The sequence below is a fragment of the Lygodium microphyllum genome, chromosome 24 (genome assembly GCF_053477565.2).
Source record: "Lygodium microphyllum isolate KBCC chromosome 24, Lygodium_microphyllum_v1.1.10, whole genome shotgun sequence".
Lineage (NCBI taxonomy): Eukaryota > Viridiplantae > Streptophyta > Polypodiopsida > Schizaeales > Lygodiaceae > Lygodium > Lygodium microphyllum.
The window spans coordinates 135829702-135849982 of record NC_141158.1 but is presented as its reverse complement, the minus strand read 5'-3'; the positions used below and the strand labels follow the sequence as shown (position 1 = coordinate 135849982).

The following is a 20281-nucleotide window of genomic DNA, read 5'->3' as shown; positions in this document are numbered from 1 at the left end:
TTTGGGGTCCCACCCCCTCTCTCGAGCCCTTTGTCGAGTCGATATAGACTGACAAGGGTGTGGAGGCTCTTGTGGAGCTAGTTGGAGCAAGTGAAGAGGATTCAATCACCTTCAGGAAAATTCACTGCCCATGAAGATTGTTGATTTCAGATGTAGAGAAGGAAAGCCATTTGGAATGGTTTGGGGTTCATCCCAGAAATGTGGAAATTTCTCCCTCGAATCCAAGGAGTATTCTCTATGCCATGCTACTTCAACTCCAGATTAAGAACCTCTATAACTGGGAAATTTTTGTGACCTTTTTTTTTTGTCTAGCTACAGATGGTGATAGGCCAAGCTGATGTAGAGGGGTTCTCCCCCAACATGCTGTAAATATTTACACTCCCTTCTGCAATACAATTTCACACTTTTGGAAAAAAATAAAAAAAAACGAAGGAATATAATATCAATATCAATACCACATTAAAATGAAAAACCCGGCCTTATACGCCGAAAAAATTTATTGAATATGTTTGGTTGTTTTTGGACTCGCTGATTCTTCGTACGCAGGGTTGGATCTCATCGCTCGTCGCTCGTCGCTCATCGCTATGGATGCATTTGTGGCGGCCCGTTATGGACGTGCGTCGTTTTCTCTCTGCATCTTCTGAGATTCGCCCTTGATCAAAATGTTTACAAACACAGAGACAAACACTGAACAGAGATAAACCTAAATCATTGAGTGATAAAGAAACATGCCCCCTGAGAAGGGGAAAGGGAAGAAGAAAGGCAAAAAGAAGGGGAAGTCAGCCCCTCCACATGACAAAGACTGGGAAAAGGTATCGTTTCCTGTATTTCCTAACTTGTAGCACTCGATTTCTTTCCATGAATCCTCTGAAACAACCGATTTGCTGTCACTCTAGCCATCAATAACCTTGTTCAATTCGGGAGATCTTACTTGCTTGCCTTTACTGTCTTGAGAACGAGAATTTCAATAAACAATGATGCTGCTGGTGATGAGGATAGTAACAACTAGAGCTGTAATAACGACAAGACTAGCAACACTTCTAATAATGAGAACAATATCCATAGACTAATTGACTGATCAGGCTGTGTCAACGGGGCGGTGGGAGAGGCCAGTGGACGCTTTGCCAAACCCAACCACCCATGCATCCTTTGCAGAGATCCGGGAGAAAATGTTGGCTGCATTAGAGCATGTATGTCTACCTTAACCTTTATTTCTGGTTGCAAATGTGTCATTGCTTTATGGGGGAGAAAGAACTGCACAACCTAAAAAGCAACTTTGCTGTTGACATGTTAAAAGACTTAATTATGTAACTACTGTTTTCAGCTGGGCGTTCTTACTTCCATATAATGGTTTCACTAATATTTGAGAGAGAGAGAGAGAGAGAGAGAGAGAGAGAGAGAGAGAGAGAGAGAGAGAGAGTCTTTGGAGACATCTATAAAAGTGGAATGATATACAGAAGATTAGCATGGCCCTTGGGCAAGGATGACACACACAATTCAAGAAATGGTCCAAATTTTATTCACTCTTGTACTCTTGTACTTGAGCTGTCACAAATACAATCACTTTTTGGAGAGAGAGAGAGAGAGAGAGAGAGAGAGAGAGAGAGAGAGAGAGAGGACCTAGAGCACATGTGCTCATCTGATTGATCTCTGATTCAAAAGCTGCCTGTTGTTTCTGATCAGAATCAAGGGTGCATAAACGCCTGAATTGTGCCGGACCTTTGGAGAGAGCTATTTGAGATAGGGGCACATGCAAAATAAATTTTTGCTTGGTAAGAAATCAGGTGAAAAGGATGATGTGGTAACAGATGAATGGCTGCCAAAGTCTACCTATCGGCTGTCTGACTGAACTTGATAATATTATCCGTCAGGCATAGATTTAGAACTCTGTTAAGCTTTTGTTTTGAAACGTGTAGGGGCATCCTTCCATGTCAGTAGTAGGGAGATGGAAAGCAACTGGAACCTACTCATGTGCACAGAGAGAGAGAGAGAGAGAGAGAGAGAGAGAGAGAGAGAGAGAGAGAGTTCATCCTGGTGGTTATATTGGGATTTGGTGCACCAAGAGGATTTTTTCATATGATCAGCCAATCAGGTTTATCTTAGATGACCTAGGATGATAATTGACGAAGAAAGCAAATAAAGTTTGGTCTTCCAAGGATAGTAAAGTGTTATGATTAGTTGCTTCAATTGTGGAGGTCTCAACTTCCCTCTACTAGGGGAAATTCTTTATCTGAAGGCTTCTTATAGGGGGTCTCCCCCACTGGTGACAAGTTGCAACATTGTAAGCTCTCCCATAGTAGATGTGTCACGGGGACGTGAAATTTTGAGATGCGGCGGTAGGAGAGGAGGGCTCGTCAGCTGAGCTGGTGTTTAACCCCCCTTTTGAAGCTGTTGGTGCCATCAGATTTGTCATCAGAGCTACGAATCAGAAGATACATTTCAGCTGATTTTCTCTCTTTCTACATCATTCTCTCATCTCCTCCAGTTTATGCTCAAGTATTCTCAGCAATTCTCAGCCATGGGTAGCAGAGTACAGCCAAATTTGGTGGACAGCAGAGAGTTTAATGCTGTAAACCCTAAATAACAGCAGTAATTAGGGTTTAGCAGTCACCTTGGGACCTGTGCCATTAGTCAAAGGCATTGCACACTGAAATCAGCACCGGAAATTCGTGGAATTGTGAGGATTTCAGATGCCAGCCCATCTATTGTGAATTCAGGGCAGCATTTGACCAGTTGGGGTTCCATTAGAGTAAGTCTTGGGTGAAAATCAAGGGGCAATTTGCCCGAATGCTTTGCTGATTATTGGAACAGCAAGGGGCTTTTGAATCAGCCAAGGAGATTGTAAAATCTCGGCTTGTAATTTATCCATCAGCAATTGAAATTAAAGAAATACCGAAAGGGGCGCCAGTTTTGGGGCCAACAGGGTGTCCGCTGTCCAAGTTTATGAAGGTAAAGTGAGCATTTCAGTTTATGTTCATTTGCTAATTGCTGTAATTAAGTGCTTAATCAGGTTAAACCACCCTAACCGAGAAGGAAGGCTAGTTCATGGTTCCAGTGGCGGGATAATCACTCAATCTCTTGATTTGGTGAGCCCGAGGCACCTGATTGCAAGCCAAAGCTTGCAGCACATTTTCAAGTATCATGGTATGCATGAGTCGATCATCAGTGATCGAGACCCTCGGATGACCAGTCTATTCTAGAAGGGGTTGTTTGAAAATATGGGTACCACGCTGAAATTCTCATCATCCTTCCATCTGCAGAGAGATGGTTAGTCTGAGGAAGCAAATTCCACAGTGTTTGATCTTTTAAGGTGCCATGTTTCAGACCACAAGACACAATGGGAGTAGTATTTGCCATTGGTTGAGTTTGCATACAATAATACGGTGCATAGTTCCACTGGCAAGGCTCCATTTGAGGTGGTTGAGAGTGGCAAGAAGGTTCCGCCTATTTTGCACACTAAAGATAATATCTTTGAGGTTGATCGCTTTGTGGAAAGCTTGGATGCAGCCTATGCAAAGATAAAGTATGCACTTCAGAGGTCACAGGACAAGCAAAAGCGGGCAGCTGATCACCATAGACGTGCTTTGCAGTTTGCAGAGGGCGAATATGTATTGCTGCTTTTTGATAAGGCAAGGCTGAAAAAGATGAAGGGAAGAGAGAGGTTGTATCCGAAGTTAAGCATGAGATACTATGGGCCCTTTTAAGTGTTGGAAAAGGTCAGCGATGTTGCAAATCGGCTGAAATTACCTCCACATTGACTGATACACAATGCCTTTCATGTCAGTTTGTTGAGACCTTTTCGTGGTGATGTGCCAGAAGATTTATCTGCTGAAATTCAGCCAGAGGTTGAGGAACTAGATGAGATTTTGGTACCCAAGCAGATTTTGGCACATAAGGAAAGGAAGGTCAGAGGTAAAGTTTCCAGAAGATATTTGGTGAAGTTTCAAAATTATTCACCAATGGATGCAAAATGGATGGAAGAGGATGACTTGGCAGACCATCCTCAGTTGTTGCAACTTTATCTCGATGCCTTTCAGTTAGAGCCGACTTTGGATCGGGCTTACTCAGGTTCAGCAGAGCAGGTGTCCGGAGCATTGCCTAATGCTCAAGGGGGAGGTAGCACTTCCTCTCCACCAGTTTTGGACAGTTCTCGTATGTAGTGGATCTTGGATGTATTCAGCATGCATCCAAGGTACTGTGCTGACAGTATGTCTGCCATGAGGTCACTACTTGGTGTACGAGTCACTATGAGATACATGCATGTGAGTATGGTTGTCACCGTGGCTCTGAGACTATACTTATGCATGAGTTTTTGGACCAGTTTGGCATGAGTTTTTGCCTCAATTTTGAGATCAATTTCTGATTAGTTTCAGCTCAGTTTTTGATCAGTTTGAGAACCGTTTATGATTACTTTGGGATCAGTTTTACATCAGTTTCTGATCAGTTTTTTTTACCATCAGCTTGTGATCAGTTTGGAGTCACATTTGCAGCCATTTGTGATCAGTTCTCATATCAGTCCATGTCACAACTCTATAGAAACAGAATTTGTATCCTTTTTCATTAATTTGTCTATATAATGATTTATAAAAAATGTTCCCTTGCATTGAGTGCTTGAGCATATTTTTCTTAGAGTCTCAATGGATCAGTCGAGTGCTATCCTTCAAGCCATTCAAAGTCTTAGAGAGGAGAATCAGTAAATTCGTGAGCAACTTCTCAAACTAGAACAAGTTGAGAATCCCAAAGAATTCAAGGAAAGAAGCCCATCTGCTTCAAGGAGACAAAGCCATACCAATGAAAGGAGCCGATCAAGAAGTCCAACTACTTCTAAGAGGCAGTTCCATTCTACTTCAAGACAAAGAAAAAGATCGCGTCGAAGCTCATCCTCTTCTTCAAAGTCATCTGGCGCCTACTCTGATGGACCCTCTTCTAGTGACGAAGAGTCACACCCTTCTCGTGGAAGACCCCATTATCGTCAAAGGCGTCAACATTCTTCACCCTCGTCTCCATCTTCATCCCCATCAAGCACTTCATCATCTTCAGCCTCAAAATCCAGGCATGGACGAAGGCATAAGAAGAAGAAGAAGACTAAGTCACTATCTCAACTTGAAAAGAAGATCAAGTTCAGTATGTATGATGGTTCCCGAAATCCTAATCTTCTTCTGAAGTTTATTCTTCAATTTTAAATTTTATATGGTTGTGACAAGTATAAAGAAAAAGAAAAGATTAAGTTTGCAGCTTTACATTTGACTGACTTAGCCCATACTTGGTGGACGGGGTTGGAATATGATCATGGTGCCCTAAAATCATGGCGGTCCTTTGTTCGCATGATACAAAGCCAATTTCTTCCTGTTCATTTCAAAAGAGATGTAAAAATGGAATGGGATCGGCTTTGGCAAAGGAAAAATGAGTCACTTGGTGACTATACCAAGAGATTTTGGGAGCTACTTTTGAAGGTCCAACATTTCAAGAAGATCAGCAGTTCGGAAAAGCTTAGGAAGTTTCAAGGAGATTTGCATTTTAAACTTCGTACTGCTCTTAATCATTATCATTGTTCTAGTCTCAGGGAACTCATTGACCATGCTGAGACATGGGAAATGGAGCACAATGGTAATAAATCATTCCAAAAGAATGATAAGAAGAGAGTAGCTGATGACGAGGAGTATTCAGTCCCAAATGAAGGACAAAAACAGCGGCAAAAGCAGCCATCAAATCAAAAGAAGATGAAGCCCTATGCACCTCCTAATGCTCCTCAATTTCGCTCCAATCTATACCCAGAAGCAAAGCAACTTTCCGAAGAAGAAAAGCAGCGCTTCATGAAAGAAGGGAAGTGCTTTAAATGTGGACAAACAGGCCACATAGCGAAGCAATGTCCAAACAAAGGACAAAGCAAGGTTTCTGACAACAAGCCTAAGTCGCCAGTGAAAATCAATGCTATCAGTGATGTAGTTGCAAACACAACTCACACTCCAGAGATGTGCAAATTATTAAAAGCTTGGGGACAGTTGCAAGAATGAAGAGATGGACACTCCGGCAGAAGTTCACCAAGCTTTAAATGCCGATGAAGGTGACACAGTGAAGACTGTGACACCCTACATTGGCAAGCTCAAGTTTCAAATTCAAGGCTACCGTGACGAAGATACCTTCTGTATCGGAGACCTTGATGGTTGCGATGTGATTCTTGGCATGCCCTGGAATCATAGAGTAGATTCAACTATCTTCTCTCAGAAAAAGAAGGTAGAACTCACCAACAAAGGCAAGAAGTACGAGATCCAAGCTGGAGTTTCTGGAGACACCATACCTATGGTAAGCCATATGCAAGTCTCTAGAGCAATTAAGGATTGTGTTGAATGTTGTTTGCTTTATGTCACTGATGTAAAAGATAATATGAATGCTGAAAACCAAGAGCAACTTCAGCTCTTGGAAAAGTATAAAGATTGTTTTTCGGAAGATCTTCCTTATCAGCTTTCCTCAGAAAGGCCAGAAGACCATCATATTGATATTATTCCGGGCAGTTCTCCTCCTAATATAGCACCATACCATGTGAGCCATCCTCAACAAGAAGAAATCAGAAAGCAAGTCAAAGACCTACTCAACCGTGGGCTAATTAGGCCAAGTAGCTCACCATTTTGTTCACCGGTTCTTCTTGTTCAAAAGAAGATGGCACATTCAGGATGTGCATTGATTACCGAGCCCTCAACAAAATCACTGTGAAGAATCGGTTTTCTATTCCCAGAATTGACGACATTTTGGATCGTCTAGGAGGCTCAAAGGTTTTCAGCCGCATTGATCTAAAGAGTGGTTATCATCAAATTAGGGTAATACCACAAGATGTACACAAAACTGCTTTCCACACTTCATACGGTCTTTATGAATTCTTGTTGGTTCCTTTCGGATTAACCAATGCACCAGCCACCTTTAATCGAATGATGGAGCACATCTTTAGAGAGCATCGACAATATGTCGGTACTTTCTTTGATGATATTCTTGTCTTTAGCAAGAATGAAGAGGAGCATCATCAGCACTTGGAGATTGTTCTACAATTACTTCAACAAAATCAACTCTTGGTAAATGGTAAAAAGAGTGAATTTTTCATGCATAAAATAAATTACCTTGGGCATGTCATCTCTTCTGAAGGGATTCAGATGGATCCTGAAAAGATCAGGATAATCCAAGAATGGCCTCATCTTCATGATGTACATGAGGTGCGATCGTTTCTTGTCTTATGCTCTTATTACCGTCGCTTCATCAAGCATTTTGCACATATGGCTTCTCCACTTCATGACCCTACAAAGAAGAAGACCTCTTTCCAATGGAAGGAAAAAGAGAAGGCAGCCTTCACAAGGCTGAAAACAGATCTTACTTCTGGACCTGTTCTTATCATTCCAGATTTGGTAAAACCATTTGTGGTGGAAGTAGATGCTTGCGGTGATTGTATTGGTGCAGTGTTAAATCCAGAAGGCCATGTCGTAGCCTTTGAAAGCCACCATCTAAATGACATGGAGAAAAGGTATGACATTTATGAAAAGAAGCTCTTAGCAGTGGTTCATGCTTTGAAGATATGGAAACATTATCTTTTAGGCAATGAATTCCTTATTAAAACTGATCATAAGAGCTTGAAGTATTTCAAGACTCAAAAGCATTTGTAAGAGAAACATGCAAGATGGGAAAATTTATTGTCTATGTTTCATTTTCAAATTATGTACACTCTAGGGAAACAAAATGTAGTTGCTGATGCACTTTCTAGAGTGCCTTGCATTGCAACTATTACAGTGGCTCATCATGAAGATTTTCAAACGATGAAGAATACTTATGATGAAGATACTGATTTTGTAGCAATTTGGTCAAATTTACAGCAAGGAGGTTCTCATCCAGATTATTCCATCAAAGACGGTTACCTTCTCATGAACAATCGCCTTTGTGTCACTCTTCCTGTTCGACAAAAGGTGCTTAAAGAAAGTCATGAACCTCCGTATGCAGGGCACAGAAGGAGGGCAGCCACTCTAAGTGCAATTGAGCGCTACTTTTATTGGCCAACATTACGAAGAGATACACATAACTTCATTGAGGCTTGTCTAGTATGCCAAAAATTCAAGTATGATAGGCAGAAGACTCTAGGATTGTTGCAACCTCTTCCAGTGCCCAAAGATCCATGGGAATCTATCACAATGGATTTCATCTCAGGTATTCCAAGAACACCTCAAGGTCATGATATGATTTGGGTCATAATTGATCGATTCAGCAAGCAATCACATTTTATTCCGTGTCATAAAACATTGAAATCCGCACAAGCTGCAAGACTTTTCATTCAACATATCTTCAGATTACATGGTATGCCTTTTGAGATCATTTCAGATAGAGACTCCAAATTCACAAGTAACTTTTGGCGTGCTTTATTTGAGAATTTGGGAACCACTTTAAAGTTCTCCTCAGCTTTTCATCCTCAAACTGACGGCCAAACAGAGGTGATGAATCTCACTCTTTTGGATATGTTGAAAGCTTATGTTAGTGAACATAAGTCACAATGGGAGAAATTTCTTTCATTATTGGAGTTTGCTTACAACAATACAGTGCACTCATCCACAGGGAAAGCTCCAAATGAAATAGTACAGGGTAAAGTGATTCCTTCTCCAATTATTCGCACTAAAGATAAGATTTTTGCTGCTGATGAGTTTGCTTCAGATTTAAAAACAGCAATGGATCAAGTTCGAGCCACTATCAAAGTTGCCCAAGAGCGACAAAAGAAGCAAGTAGATAAACGAAGAAGACCTTTGGCTTTTGAAAAAGGTCAATATGTCTTGCTAAAGTTTGATAAAAGCAGGCTCAAACAAGATTCCGGTCAAAATTCATCTTTTCCAAAGCTCTCCAGTAGATACTTTGGACCCTTCAAAGTGATTGAGAAAATAAATGAAGTTTCTTATCGACTTGAGCTTCCTGCTCATTGGAAAATACACAATGCTTTTCATGTAAGTTTGCTAAAACCTTACATAGGACCAGAACCAAAGGAACCCATTACTGAAGATCCCCCAGAAGTTGAAGAAACAGAGCAACTCTTGGAACATGAACAGATTTTGTTTCACAAGGATCGAACCACGAGAAGTGGCCTTGTGACACGAAAATTCTTACTAAAATTCAAGAATCTACCCACAACAGATGCACAGTGGGTAGATGAAAAATTCATGAAGGATTACCCATACATTCTTCAGCCATATCAAGAAGCTTTTCAGTTGAGGACAGCTGAATAAAAGCTAGAGGGCTGTCACAACTCTATAGAAACAGAATTTGTATCTTTTTTCATTAATTTGTCTATATAATGATTTATTAAAATTGTTTCCTTTGCACTAATTAGATATAAAGAAAAATTCATTGGAGCTGGCCACTGATGAGTAGTCACAGGTTATGGTGGACCCACGCGGTGGATTAGAGAAAAGATAGTTCACACTTCCACCTATATGGCCGCCTGTGACCAGAACTCACGCATATCAGGGTTAGACTCACACACAGAAATGATTGATGCCTTGAAGTGTGGGCTAGATCTGCCAGAACAGACAGTTACAATCAACAAGATGGCATGATCATGAAATGCTTGTACAATGTGCATGTGTGGGCTGAAAGCTTGAAATGCACATTTCTTTGCATAGGAAAGTCACATGAAGATTCTGATACCTTTTTTGCGATGTACACGGAAAAAGCTTTCATATGACACCCATATTGGGGGGTCCCTAAATTTTAGGAGGTCCCTAAATTTTAGGAGCCTCGAATTAGCCTAAAAATGCTAGTCTTAAAAAATAGGGATGTCATTCTAAAAATAGTAAATTCTATACTTTGACTGTGCTTACTAAATTCGGTTGTTTCTATTCTTGAAAGTATTCAGCCCAAAAAGAAAGGCCATAGAGAAGAGACAAGTGTCAAGACACTTGTCACACAAGTTTCCAAGTGTCCCACCACTTGTCACATCTCATGACATGTTGCTAGACACTTGTCTTGTGCTACTCCACTTTCCCCTTTTGTACTAGCTCTTCCCTCTCCTATAAATAAGAGCTCGTTTTTCTTCATTCTGCATCATTTTTCTTTGCTGTAAACTCATGTACAGCACCCACAGATAGCCAGAAACTGGCCCCATCCATCCCCATCATCATCCCCATTATCAAATTCCTCCATATTCCCTCTTCTATCACTGTTGTTTTACAGGACAGCAAGTCTGTAAATTCATTACAGCACCTCCTTCTCGAGCTCTTTCTTCCATTTTAGCAACAAGAAGCAAGCCCTATCCATGTACTGCTGACCAACGATGGAGAGAGACTGATTTCCTCTCTTTCTTCTCTCATACTGCAAAGAAATCAGTTCTTATCATTGCATGATAGATAATGCATGTGTGTTTGTACATCTTTGCATGATCTTGTGAGAGTGAGAAATTACTTCTCCTCACTCTCAGGTTGATTGTAACTGAGCTCTTCCCTAAGGGACTTGGGTTGAGCAGAAATACATTCCTTCGGGGGGGGGGGGGGGATGTTTTTGCCCATCTTCAACCCTCAATCTTGTCTCCATTACGTTTACATTTTCATGGCTGTAATTTTGTGAGCAATTTTCATTTTCAGCTTTAAGTGTTCATTCTCTTTTATATTAAATCTCGAAAACAAGCGAATATCGTAATTGTTAAGCATACTACGTTGTTCGGGGCGTTTACAGTCCATGATCAGTTTATGATAAGGTCATGCTCAATTTTTAATGGTTTACAGTTGATTCCATGGACAGCAGCATGTAAACGAATGTCATTGAAAGTTTCAGCCATGGTTTATGCTGAGAATATGCTTTACTGTGGTTTTGAAGTCAGAACGGTTGAGAAACATGAGTTATGGATGCATCCAATGGTTTCTAGCAACAGTTTTGGACTGTTTTTCAGTTTTCTATTATGTTTTGCTAGCTGGAAATTTTCAATAAGTTTTGTGCATATGCAACGGTTTGACAACAGTGGCCAATGTTGTGGTGATTGTGTAACCGGCCTGTTCACTGGGAAGGGCGGTAGTGTACAACCAAAATAAATAGATGCTTTCACCCAATTTAACAGTCGCCCACTTTACCTGAACTTAAAGACACAGAATCAAGAAGAAAAAAACAGGAAGCTAAAATGCTCCCGTTGCAACACAGACACCCTATTGGCCCCTAAGTTAGGCGCCCCTTGCGGTATTTCTTTATTTTTAAAAAGAGAGAGAGTACAATGGGCTATCTTTCACCTATTCTGGGCGAAATTTGGTAGCATAACAGTACAATTATTGACCCAAAACAAGTTGACCAGGAGGGGGAACTCTACCCAAGTCTGAAACTTCTAGTTGGAGTGCAGATTTGACCATTTCAGTCTGCTGTAATTACTGGTTCAGACCTGTTCCGAGACCTGTTTACAACACATACTGTTCCCTGCACTGTTCTGCCCACTGTAATTACTGGTTCAGACCTGTTCTGAGACCTGTTCTCAGCTCATATTGTTCCCTGCACTGTCCTGCATCATCTGGGCCAAGTGCCCCTTGATTCTGACATCAATTGGGCTTTGAAATATTATCTGAACAGTCCAGAATCAGTTCTAGCTTAGTGCTGTTTCAGACACTTGCTTGGTGAGGTTACCACCCTCACCTGTCCCTGCTGGGAACTGCAAACAACTGCTCCTGTTCCTGGAGAAAGGAGGCTCTTGCCTCATGCAAAAACAGCATATTTCACACAGCTGTACCTGAATCAGAAGAAAAGCCCTTGATTCTGCAGCATAACCGTATTGTCAAGGAGAGAGAGAGAGAGAGAGAGAGAGAGAGAGAGAGAGAGAGTAGGAAGCAAGCTCAGCCCTCTGTGCATCATAGACAAGGTAGACCAGCTCTTAAGAGCTCTCCATTTGCAGCAATCCATCTCCCTTTCACAAAAATGAGCCCCCCATGCATTGAAACTCGTTTTTGTGCTGCCCTCTCTCTCTCTTTTGGGAATTTATGCCCAAATTGTGACACATGGCATACATGTAACAGTTTTCCTGTTTAAACCTTTCGGTCTAAAATTCTTTATCCTCGGTTCAAAATTTGACCTCGGCACAGACCAGAGGATTAATCCTCGTACAAAAACGAAGATAATGACGCGAACAGATTCTGGGGTCCAAAAATAGTAACTTCCTAAATTTTAGGAGTTGCTTCCATTACATCCCCACTAGTCTTCTGACCATCTTTGCAGACTATGGCTACATTCAAATTTGCAATGTAGCTCAACTGAAAGTGAATTTCCACTGATGACCCCATATGGACTAATCTCTTGAAGATTTGTCCATCTTCACTTTGAACTAGTCTCTTCCAGACTAGTTTTTCAACACACTTGTCCATATACACTTTCACAAGTCTCTTCCAGGCTTGTCAATCTACAGTGCCATCAGTCTCTTCCAGACTTATACTGGACCTTAACTGTCCAGTCTTGACTCACTAGACATTCTTGTCCGTTTCACAAACTGGCCATGCAACTCGGGCGTTTAGATTTCAAGAGGGATCCTTCCAAAAAGAAAAACCAAATAAAATATGTAATAAAGAAATCAACAAAAAGGTAATAGTTGTCACAGTCTTGTGACAGATTGTCATGCCAAATTGAAATTCCAGTGCAATATACTTTTGCTTTGGCCCAATGCAGTGCAATCAAGTACGATTGCAAGGTTTTCAAGGGGGAGGTCTGTTACGGGGACATGAAATTTTGAGATGCTTTAATCTTTCTAGTAACATTTGATTAAGTTACTAATCAAATGTGCAAGGTTGTTTAGCACATGTGATGCACATGGCAGTTATTTCATGGGAACGGGCCAAGGACCCCGAGGATACAATGGGTGTTAAAGACAAAAGTTGTGTTAAGTTATGCCAACTGGGTTTTGGTGGTGAGTTGGTGCCAGGTTGGACCCTAGGACAATTGTTTGGCCATTAAGTGCCAGTGGTGACACTAGGGACTAGCATTAATTAATGCCAGTGGTGATACTAGGGACTAGCATTAATTAATTAATTAATACTAGTCTAAGGGTCAACAGAGGTTGGGAACCACTCCAAGTTGCAAATGGCCTAGCCAATTTCACTCCAAATAGGCATGTTTAATTTTGGGCAGGGTCAAAAGGGCTGAAATTAATTTTCAGAATTAATTAATTCTGAAAATTTAATTTAATGGCTGAAAATGCTTTAGGAAGGCTGCCACTTGGCAAAACTTTCCCATGCAACTAGGGAGAAGGCCGTTGGAGGGTGGTGGAAGCTGAACGGCAGCCATTCGGAGCTTGGAGGAGGGAGAGGAGGTGAACATATTTGGCTCTGAGAGGCGAGGACGACTGATCGCGTGCCGTGACAGGACAGGGGGCAGCAGGTTTTCTCTTTCGCCTCAAGAGAAGCGGCAGTAGGAGAGGAGGGCTCGCCAACTAAGCTGGTGTTTTACCCCCCTTTTGAAGCTGTTGGTGCCATCAGATTTGTCATCAGAGCTACGAATCAGAAGATACATTTCAGCTGATTTTCTCTCTTTCTACATCATTCTCTCATCTCCTCCAGTCTATGCTCAAGTATTCTCAGCAATTCTCAGCCATGGGTAGCAGAGTACAGCCAAATTTGGTGGATAGCAGAGAGTTTACTGCTGTAAACCCTAAATAACAGCAGTAATTAGGGTTTAGCAGTCACCTTGGGACCTGTGCCATTAGTCAAAGGCATTGCACACTGAAATCAGCACCGGAAATTCGTGAAATTGTGAGGATTTCAGATGCCAGCCCATCTATTGTGAATTTGGGGTAGCATTTGACCAGTTGGGGTTCCATTAGAGTAAGTCTTGGGTGAAAATCAAGGGGCAATTTGCCTGAATGCTTTGCTGATTATTGAAACAACAAGGGGTTTTTGAATCATGAAATCTCGGCTTGTAATTTATCCATCAGCAATTGAAATTAAAGAAATACCGAAAGGGGCGCCAGTTTTGGGGCCAACAGGGTGTCCACTGTCCAAGTTTATGAAGGTAAAGTGAGCATTTCAGTTTATGTTCATTTGCTAATTGCTGTAATTAAGTGCTTAATCAGGTTAAACCACCCTAACCGAGAAGGAAGGCTGGTTTCAAGATGTGTCTTCTATACTAGGATTCCCTGTCATCTCTTCATTTCTTGGCCATTGGCCAGACAAGTCTAGGGTTTCATTCATAGTTGCATGAAACTCTGTTTTGTGGCCCAACAAACATGTTTTCACTTTTGATTGTTTTAAAAAATTGGAAATGTGCATCTTTCTTGGGGTAGCATGAGCCTTGTTGCATTGGCTCTGCCACAGGATAGTTTAAAAGTTCTCTGTTAAGGTCTTTGTCTAGCTCTGACAGGGTTTTTGTGATCATTTTGCTTAATAAGATTAATATTGTCTGCCTGATAGAGTATATCATGCTCCTAGTGCTTCTCCTGCCTTTTACAGTTGACTTCTTCAAGTCGTTGAATAGACTTATAGCCCAAGAAACCTCCTGCCTTTCTTCAGCCAAGTATAATTCACCACAGTATTGTTTACTGCCTGTGTACGCATATGCTCCATTGCTGTATTGCTATGTTGAACATATGAGGGCTGTATTGTACGGCCATCATAATGCAGAGAATAATTAGATTGTTACATATGAAGTATTTATGACACCAATGGCTATTGCTGCAAAGAATTCACTTCTTGTGCATGATGAGCATATATCTGAGAAGTGTAGAAAGCTGCGAATTTATAGAGTTAAGCTTGCAACATACATTGGATTACCATCTGTAGACCATTTTTGGAGTAGCAATGCTTACAAACATGATTTGGAACCAGAATTTGCACATAATAATCACCTAAAAAGTATATATGCCAGCGAGGGAGCCCATCTGACCAATGGCAGAATGTTGGTTGTGCTCCTATAAACAAAGTACATCCGGATGGTTGTATACACAGTTCCATAGCAGACTCCGACTATTTATATAGAGACCATGTATTGTATGTGGCAAAGTTTGGTGGAGCATTTGTGATCTCAGTATGTGAAACCATCATGGTCCAAGTTCATCATGTGCACACGTGCACACAGAAGCATCTGTCTCAGTCAAGGATTTCATATAAATGACATATATTGTGACAAAAAGAATGTGATTCTTTTAGGGATGAAATGTTTTTCTTCAAAACATATGGCTAGATTTGGGAGAAACAATGTGATGGCAATGACTTCTTTCTTTAATTGTGAGACGCATGCTTATAGCATTCAGTAAATGTGAAATGCATGCTTACAAAAAATTGTTGATGGTGTGATTGAAGATTTCCATCCATTGGAGTACAACTATGACAGATGATTTCATCAAAGAGCTCTTCTCCATTCCTCGGGGGAAACTGGTGAATGTTCAACCAATATTCTTCAAAACATACAGATTAATAGCAAGAACAAGCAATGCACTACTACCTACATTATTGTGTTTACCATTCTCAGTACATTTAAAATTTTCATCTTTCTTGTTTACAATAACATGCAGCTAATAAAGTATTGTCCTGTAATGAATCTTACATTGGTAAGAGAACATTGGAGGTGAGGGGTGCTAGCATGTTGACCCAAATTATCCTCTCTCCTTCCACCATTGCTCCAGTCCTACAATTCCTAGATCTTTCATGCTGCAAAGTGCTTGAGTATGTGTTCCTGCAGGTATTTCACTCTCTTGAAAATTTGAATGTGTTTTAATTATTTAGTGCAGAAATGGGCTATGGTTCCATAAAGCTACAAGCATAGAAATGTGAAACCAATATCTGGGAATGATATTATGGGCTACAGTTCCATAAAGCTACAAGCATAGAAATGTGAAATTGATGTTTGGGGATGATATTAATTCATTACTATCACTATAATTATGGCTGACATCAGTAGCATGATTCTGATCATAATAACAATTGTTTTCCTTGCATAATAATTCATTGTACTAGAGTGTTCATGAATTACAAGTGCATTGTTCCCCTTTTTTCCCCATATCAGTCTACCACTTTGGAGAAGGTATCTTTGTATCGGTGTATCCTACTGAAAAAGGCTGTTCTTCACACAAAGCAGCTGAAAGAAGTGAATTTCTTGGAGTGTAAGAAATTGTCTAGTTTGTTGCTTTGGAGTGATGTGCTTACAAAGTTGGACCTTCCAACTACGGATGGCCCCTTCACAATATTGGATCTCCATTGTCTTAGCCTTACAAACTTGGAATCATTAGAGAAGCTCCAACGTATAATAGTACAACAGGTACAAGTCTTGTTTCCATGGATTTGTTAATCTTCCTTTCATCTTTAAGGAAATGATTATGCTGCTCATGAATCGTTACTGTCTTACTTAGCTGTAAAGCCCTCTTTTGAAACTCAATTGTTAAGAATCACAAAGAGCCATCCAATAGTCATGGTTAAGCCAGAAAATCTACTTGTCTGCCCACACCCAAGCTTCCAATAGGTCAATATAGCCCCACTGTACTTGCATCTTCCTTCAGACTACTTGGTAATTTTCTGCATACATAGCACCATGCAAGCTATTGTCAAAGCTAAATTTAGTCTAGAAAGGGCAATTCTTCAAGAAAGTGATTTTCTTAGTTGAATTCATATTGCATCAAGTGTGGAAAAGGGCAATTCTTCAAGAAAGTGATTTTCTTAGTTGAATTCATATCGCATCAAGTGTGGGAAAGGGCAAAGTATATTGAGACATAATTGTATACATTTAGTCTTGAGGACTACTTTTGGGCTTTGTAAGAATTGCCACATCAACTCAAAACTATATCATGTTCATTGGAAAGGTCTTAATGAGAGGATTCTAAAGTTATGGTCTCTTAACCAAAAAGCAACCTCAAAAAGTTCCATAATAGTAGCCTCACCCTCATGTGCCCTTATGAAATATTCCCTAGAATCCCAAAGAGCTTAAAAGGCCCATGTTCGCACCTAGTTTTGAAAAGTGCATGCCCACACTCTGGGTAGGGGTTGGGCATTTGTCACTTGGTGTGTAACTAGCATGAGACTCTCAAGGTATCCTCAAGTTTGAGTCAATCTTTCCTTTATTGAGGCACCCTCGTGTATAAAAGGATGCAAGTTTTTTTTCCATTGAATTGTGTCAAAAGGAAGGTTATGTGCTACTAGTCGGTTACGCACAATAGTGAGGCTACAATTGAGAAATGAGCAAAATGGACTACAAATGCTAAAAACTGCGTAGAAACAAGTCAACAATGGGGCAAATCCAAGCCCAAAATTGACCCACAATGAACAAAACCATTGAAAATTGGCAAACTCGAGAGTAGTTACGAGGATGCATCAAAAGACATCCCATCCAATTTGGGTGATTCCCCAATCCAAAATGATCCAAGAACATTTTCAATTTAGGATTGGTTTTGTGTGCTTACTCTAGCACTAAATGCTATTTTGTAATAGTGGTAGAGTACAAAAAACAACTCACAATATATAGTATTTAGGCATTTCTATACAAAATGTTAAAGTGCAAAACAAGTAGTGGTTTTGAGACGTTTGAAATGTTGTCTTTTTAGAGTCTTTCTAGGTTAATGCCCCTTTCTCCTAGTTGTCCCTCTCACTTTTCTTGTCATCCTTCCCCCTTCTCCCTTTGGCAACTTGCCTAGCTCTCTTTAATCTATTTAAATTTAGGATTTTGCATTATTAATGTGAATTGATATTGAATTGTAGTTTTACAAGCTCACCACTTATTGATTGATATTATTTTATGCTTTAGGAAAAATATTTATCTAATATGGCTTCAATTTGTCAATGTGTGATTGAAGTCAAAGAACCATGAGAATAGTCCACAGAAATACAACTTGAAGACTTTTTATTGATATATGATTTAAACAATGATAAAATAATGAGCAAGGCATAATTAAAATGGCCTGCAAACTCAAAGGAAAAAAAACATGTAGATAATGATAAAGAGATCTAGACAAATAGGTTACTATTAGTTTTTGCCAAATTGACGACATATCTTTCATCTTATAAGATCTTTATTTGAGGATTATCTTCTTATTTCTTTAGGTCTCAAAAGTTTCTACAACGCTTCCAACTATCAATAAGATTCTTGAGCATGAATTCATAAAGAGGAGGAATGAAGGCCACATTGAGGGTCAAAAGGAAGCTAATCTTGAGTATACAACTCCTTTAAATAATGTGATGTTGCCACAAAGTTGTTTTTTTGGTTATTAGAGTGGTTATTGTTGTTAAGTTCTAGTGTGAAGATAGATTCAATATATGAAATTTAAGATATAAGATCATGAACAACATTGGAATAAAAGATTACCTCAACTTGTCAAAATGGTAGATTCTTCGTTTGAAGTATTGTTGTTCTCTTCATCTAATTGTATATAAGTTATTGAGTTGATTGGGTGATGGTATTTTCACTTTTATGTTATGGAACAAAAAATGCATTGTCTATGAATGGTTGTGTATCTATTTTCTAGAAAGATTGTAGTTCAGCCTTAGTCTTTCCCAAGTTTTTCACAAATCTCAAGTTTAAGCTAAGTTAGTTCAAAATAATACCTAACAAGAATTTTTAGGAGTATGCAATCACAACATAGTATAATGCTATTTCAAAAAATGGATATTAACTTTTTTCAATAAACTTATTAAGTTTTCATGCATTAATTATGCATGGTTGTTGAGAAGGGTGTTAAAAAGTCTTAAAAGTAATATATGTATCATGGAATGTTTTCTATTTTTGAAGTATATGAATACCTTAGTATGCAGTAAAAGAACATCTTAGCCTTCCACAAACCTTTTTCTGTGGAAGATGAACAAACCATTCTTAGTTGGATGATTTTTGCCCTTATAATCACAATAAACAAACCAAGGTCATATGGAACTAGAACATTCATAGTATAGATTAATCTCTGTGAGCATGCTAGCCTTTATGATCATAAGATATGACATTTCCAAATTAAAAGCATCACATCCTCAAAACATATGCTTGAATTGTGAATCAAATATGTAATGTCCTTCTATAATATAAGTGGAGGTTGATATATATCCATCAAGTAGTTTAATAGTTAAACTGCCAAGAGGCCATGTAAGAGCTTATTAGAATCTAAGCTATTGAATAAGTCCATGGGTGACAAATGGTTTGCTTGATACACACCTTGGTCATCTACAAATTAACATGTGAGAGTCAAAGAGGCACTAAACTTGTAATGCCACAAAGTATACACAATCAAGATGATTATAATCTCATAAGCCAAGAATTAAGTGTTTAGATAAGTTGCAAAGAATATTTAACAAGGAGGCCCTTTAATACAAATAGAAATGACTAGTAAAGTTGTCATTTAGATCAATATAGAATTACTATGATCCTTAGTTATTGAAAGTAGATAAAGGCATCAAATCTCCATTAAGAATACTTTATCAAACTTTTGAAGAATTTGAATAATGAAAGGTATACTCTTTTATATATGTAAGTATAGTAGTATCAATATTAACTAAATTCGTTGGCATTAGATAGCTTGTAGATTTTAGTAAACTGTCAACAATGTGATAGGAGTTTGATACTAAACTATTATTGAATGCACTTCCAATAGTATAAGAAAGAATCATCAAATACTCATACTCTACTTAAGCTATCTTTTTGATCAACCAAAAGTTAGAGTTGTGTAAGATGGCATATCAATAGCATGTAGTTTACCCACAAGAACCACATTAACATGATAAAAACTAATGCTCAACCAATTTAAAGTCGTGTAAGATGGTGTACCAATAACATGCATTTTATCTACAAGAACCATGCATAGCATTATAAGAACCAAAGCTCAATCAATAAAATCATAAGCCAAAATGGATTAGGCTAATTATATTAAACTCTAAAATTCATCCATAAGATATGCTTTACCTATAAATATTATAATCTTAACAAACTTATGAAATTCATGTTATATCATTGAGTTAGTTATGTATAGAATCTTGTTATAAACTTAGTCATCTAAGGTTCAATACAATTACTATAATTGATGTTTGAAGTTCCTCCACTATTTAAGATGTGAGTAGGATGCCCAAAAGATGGTGCAAACCATAATTTATAGTTGTGGAAACCCTAAAACACAAAAGGGATATAAATCCTAAAATGAAAATGCAATGCCATCATAGAAAAGGGGTCTAATCCTAACCCTAATATTGGTCTATATAAGGATGAGAGGTCTTAGTTATATTTACCCTTTTGATGCATTAATGCTATGAAAGCTCTCTTAGTGCAACTATTGAAGCTTTCTCTTCTCTTCTTCCATTCTATCATCTTGTCTCCATTGCTGGGAGTGAGTGAGAGAGAGGTTTTTGAATAA

General features: G+C 39.2%; 1 protein-coding gene and 1 non-coding gene across 4 annotated transcripts; both read left to right on the top strand.

The window, feature by feature from the left end:
• Nucleotides 1-490: 490 nt before the first annotated feature.
• Nucleotides 491-18292, top strand: LOC148015702 (dynein regulatory complex subunit 6-like). 3 transcript variants are annotated; one of them, XM_087664984.1, is made up of 6 exons: nucleotides 491-812; nucleotides 1083-1190; nucleotides 15270-15344; nucleotides 15523-15648; nucleotides 15973-16224; nucleotides 17997-18288. In XM_087664984.1, the coding sequence occupies exons 1-6, from the start codon at nucleotides 729-731 to the stop codon at nucleotides 18162-18164; spliced, it is 813 nt and encodes a 270-aa protein (XP_087521110.1). In that variant the 5' UTR covers nucleotides 491-728; the 3' UTR covers nucleotides 18165-18288. The 3 variants fall into 3 exon arrangements, with proteins under 3 accessions (XP_087521110.1, XP_087521111.1, XP_087521112.1); XM_087664985.1 differs by lacking the exon at nucleotides 1083-1190 and having other exon boundaries at nucleotides 17997-18292; XM_087664986.1 differs by lacking the exon at nucleotides 15973-16224 and having other exon boundaries at nucleotides 17997-18287.
• Nucleotides 1420-1519, top strand: LOC148015703 (U6 spliceosomal RNA). The gene has a single exon (XR_015688551.1). It is a non-coding gene; the product is annotated as a U6 spliceosomal RNA (small nuclear RNA).
• Nucleotides 18293-20281: the final 1989 nt, after the last annotated feature.

Excerpts from the sequence above, each read along its gene's own strand:
- LOC148015702 (XM_087664984.1), top strand. The coding sequence starts at position 729 with ATGCCCCCTGAGAAGGGGAAAGGGAAGAAGAAAGGCAAAAAGAAGGGG. Across the intron at positions 813-1,082 it reads ATGACAAAGACTGGGAAAAG|GCTGTGTCAACGGGGCGGTG; the intron begins GTATCGTTTCCT and ends TTGACTGATCAG. Across the intron at positions 16,225-17,996 it reads AACGTATAATAGTACAACAG|GTCTCAAAAGTTTCTACAAC; the intron begins GTACAAGTCTTG and ends TTATTTCTTTAG.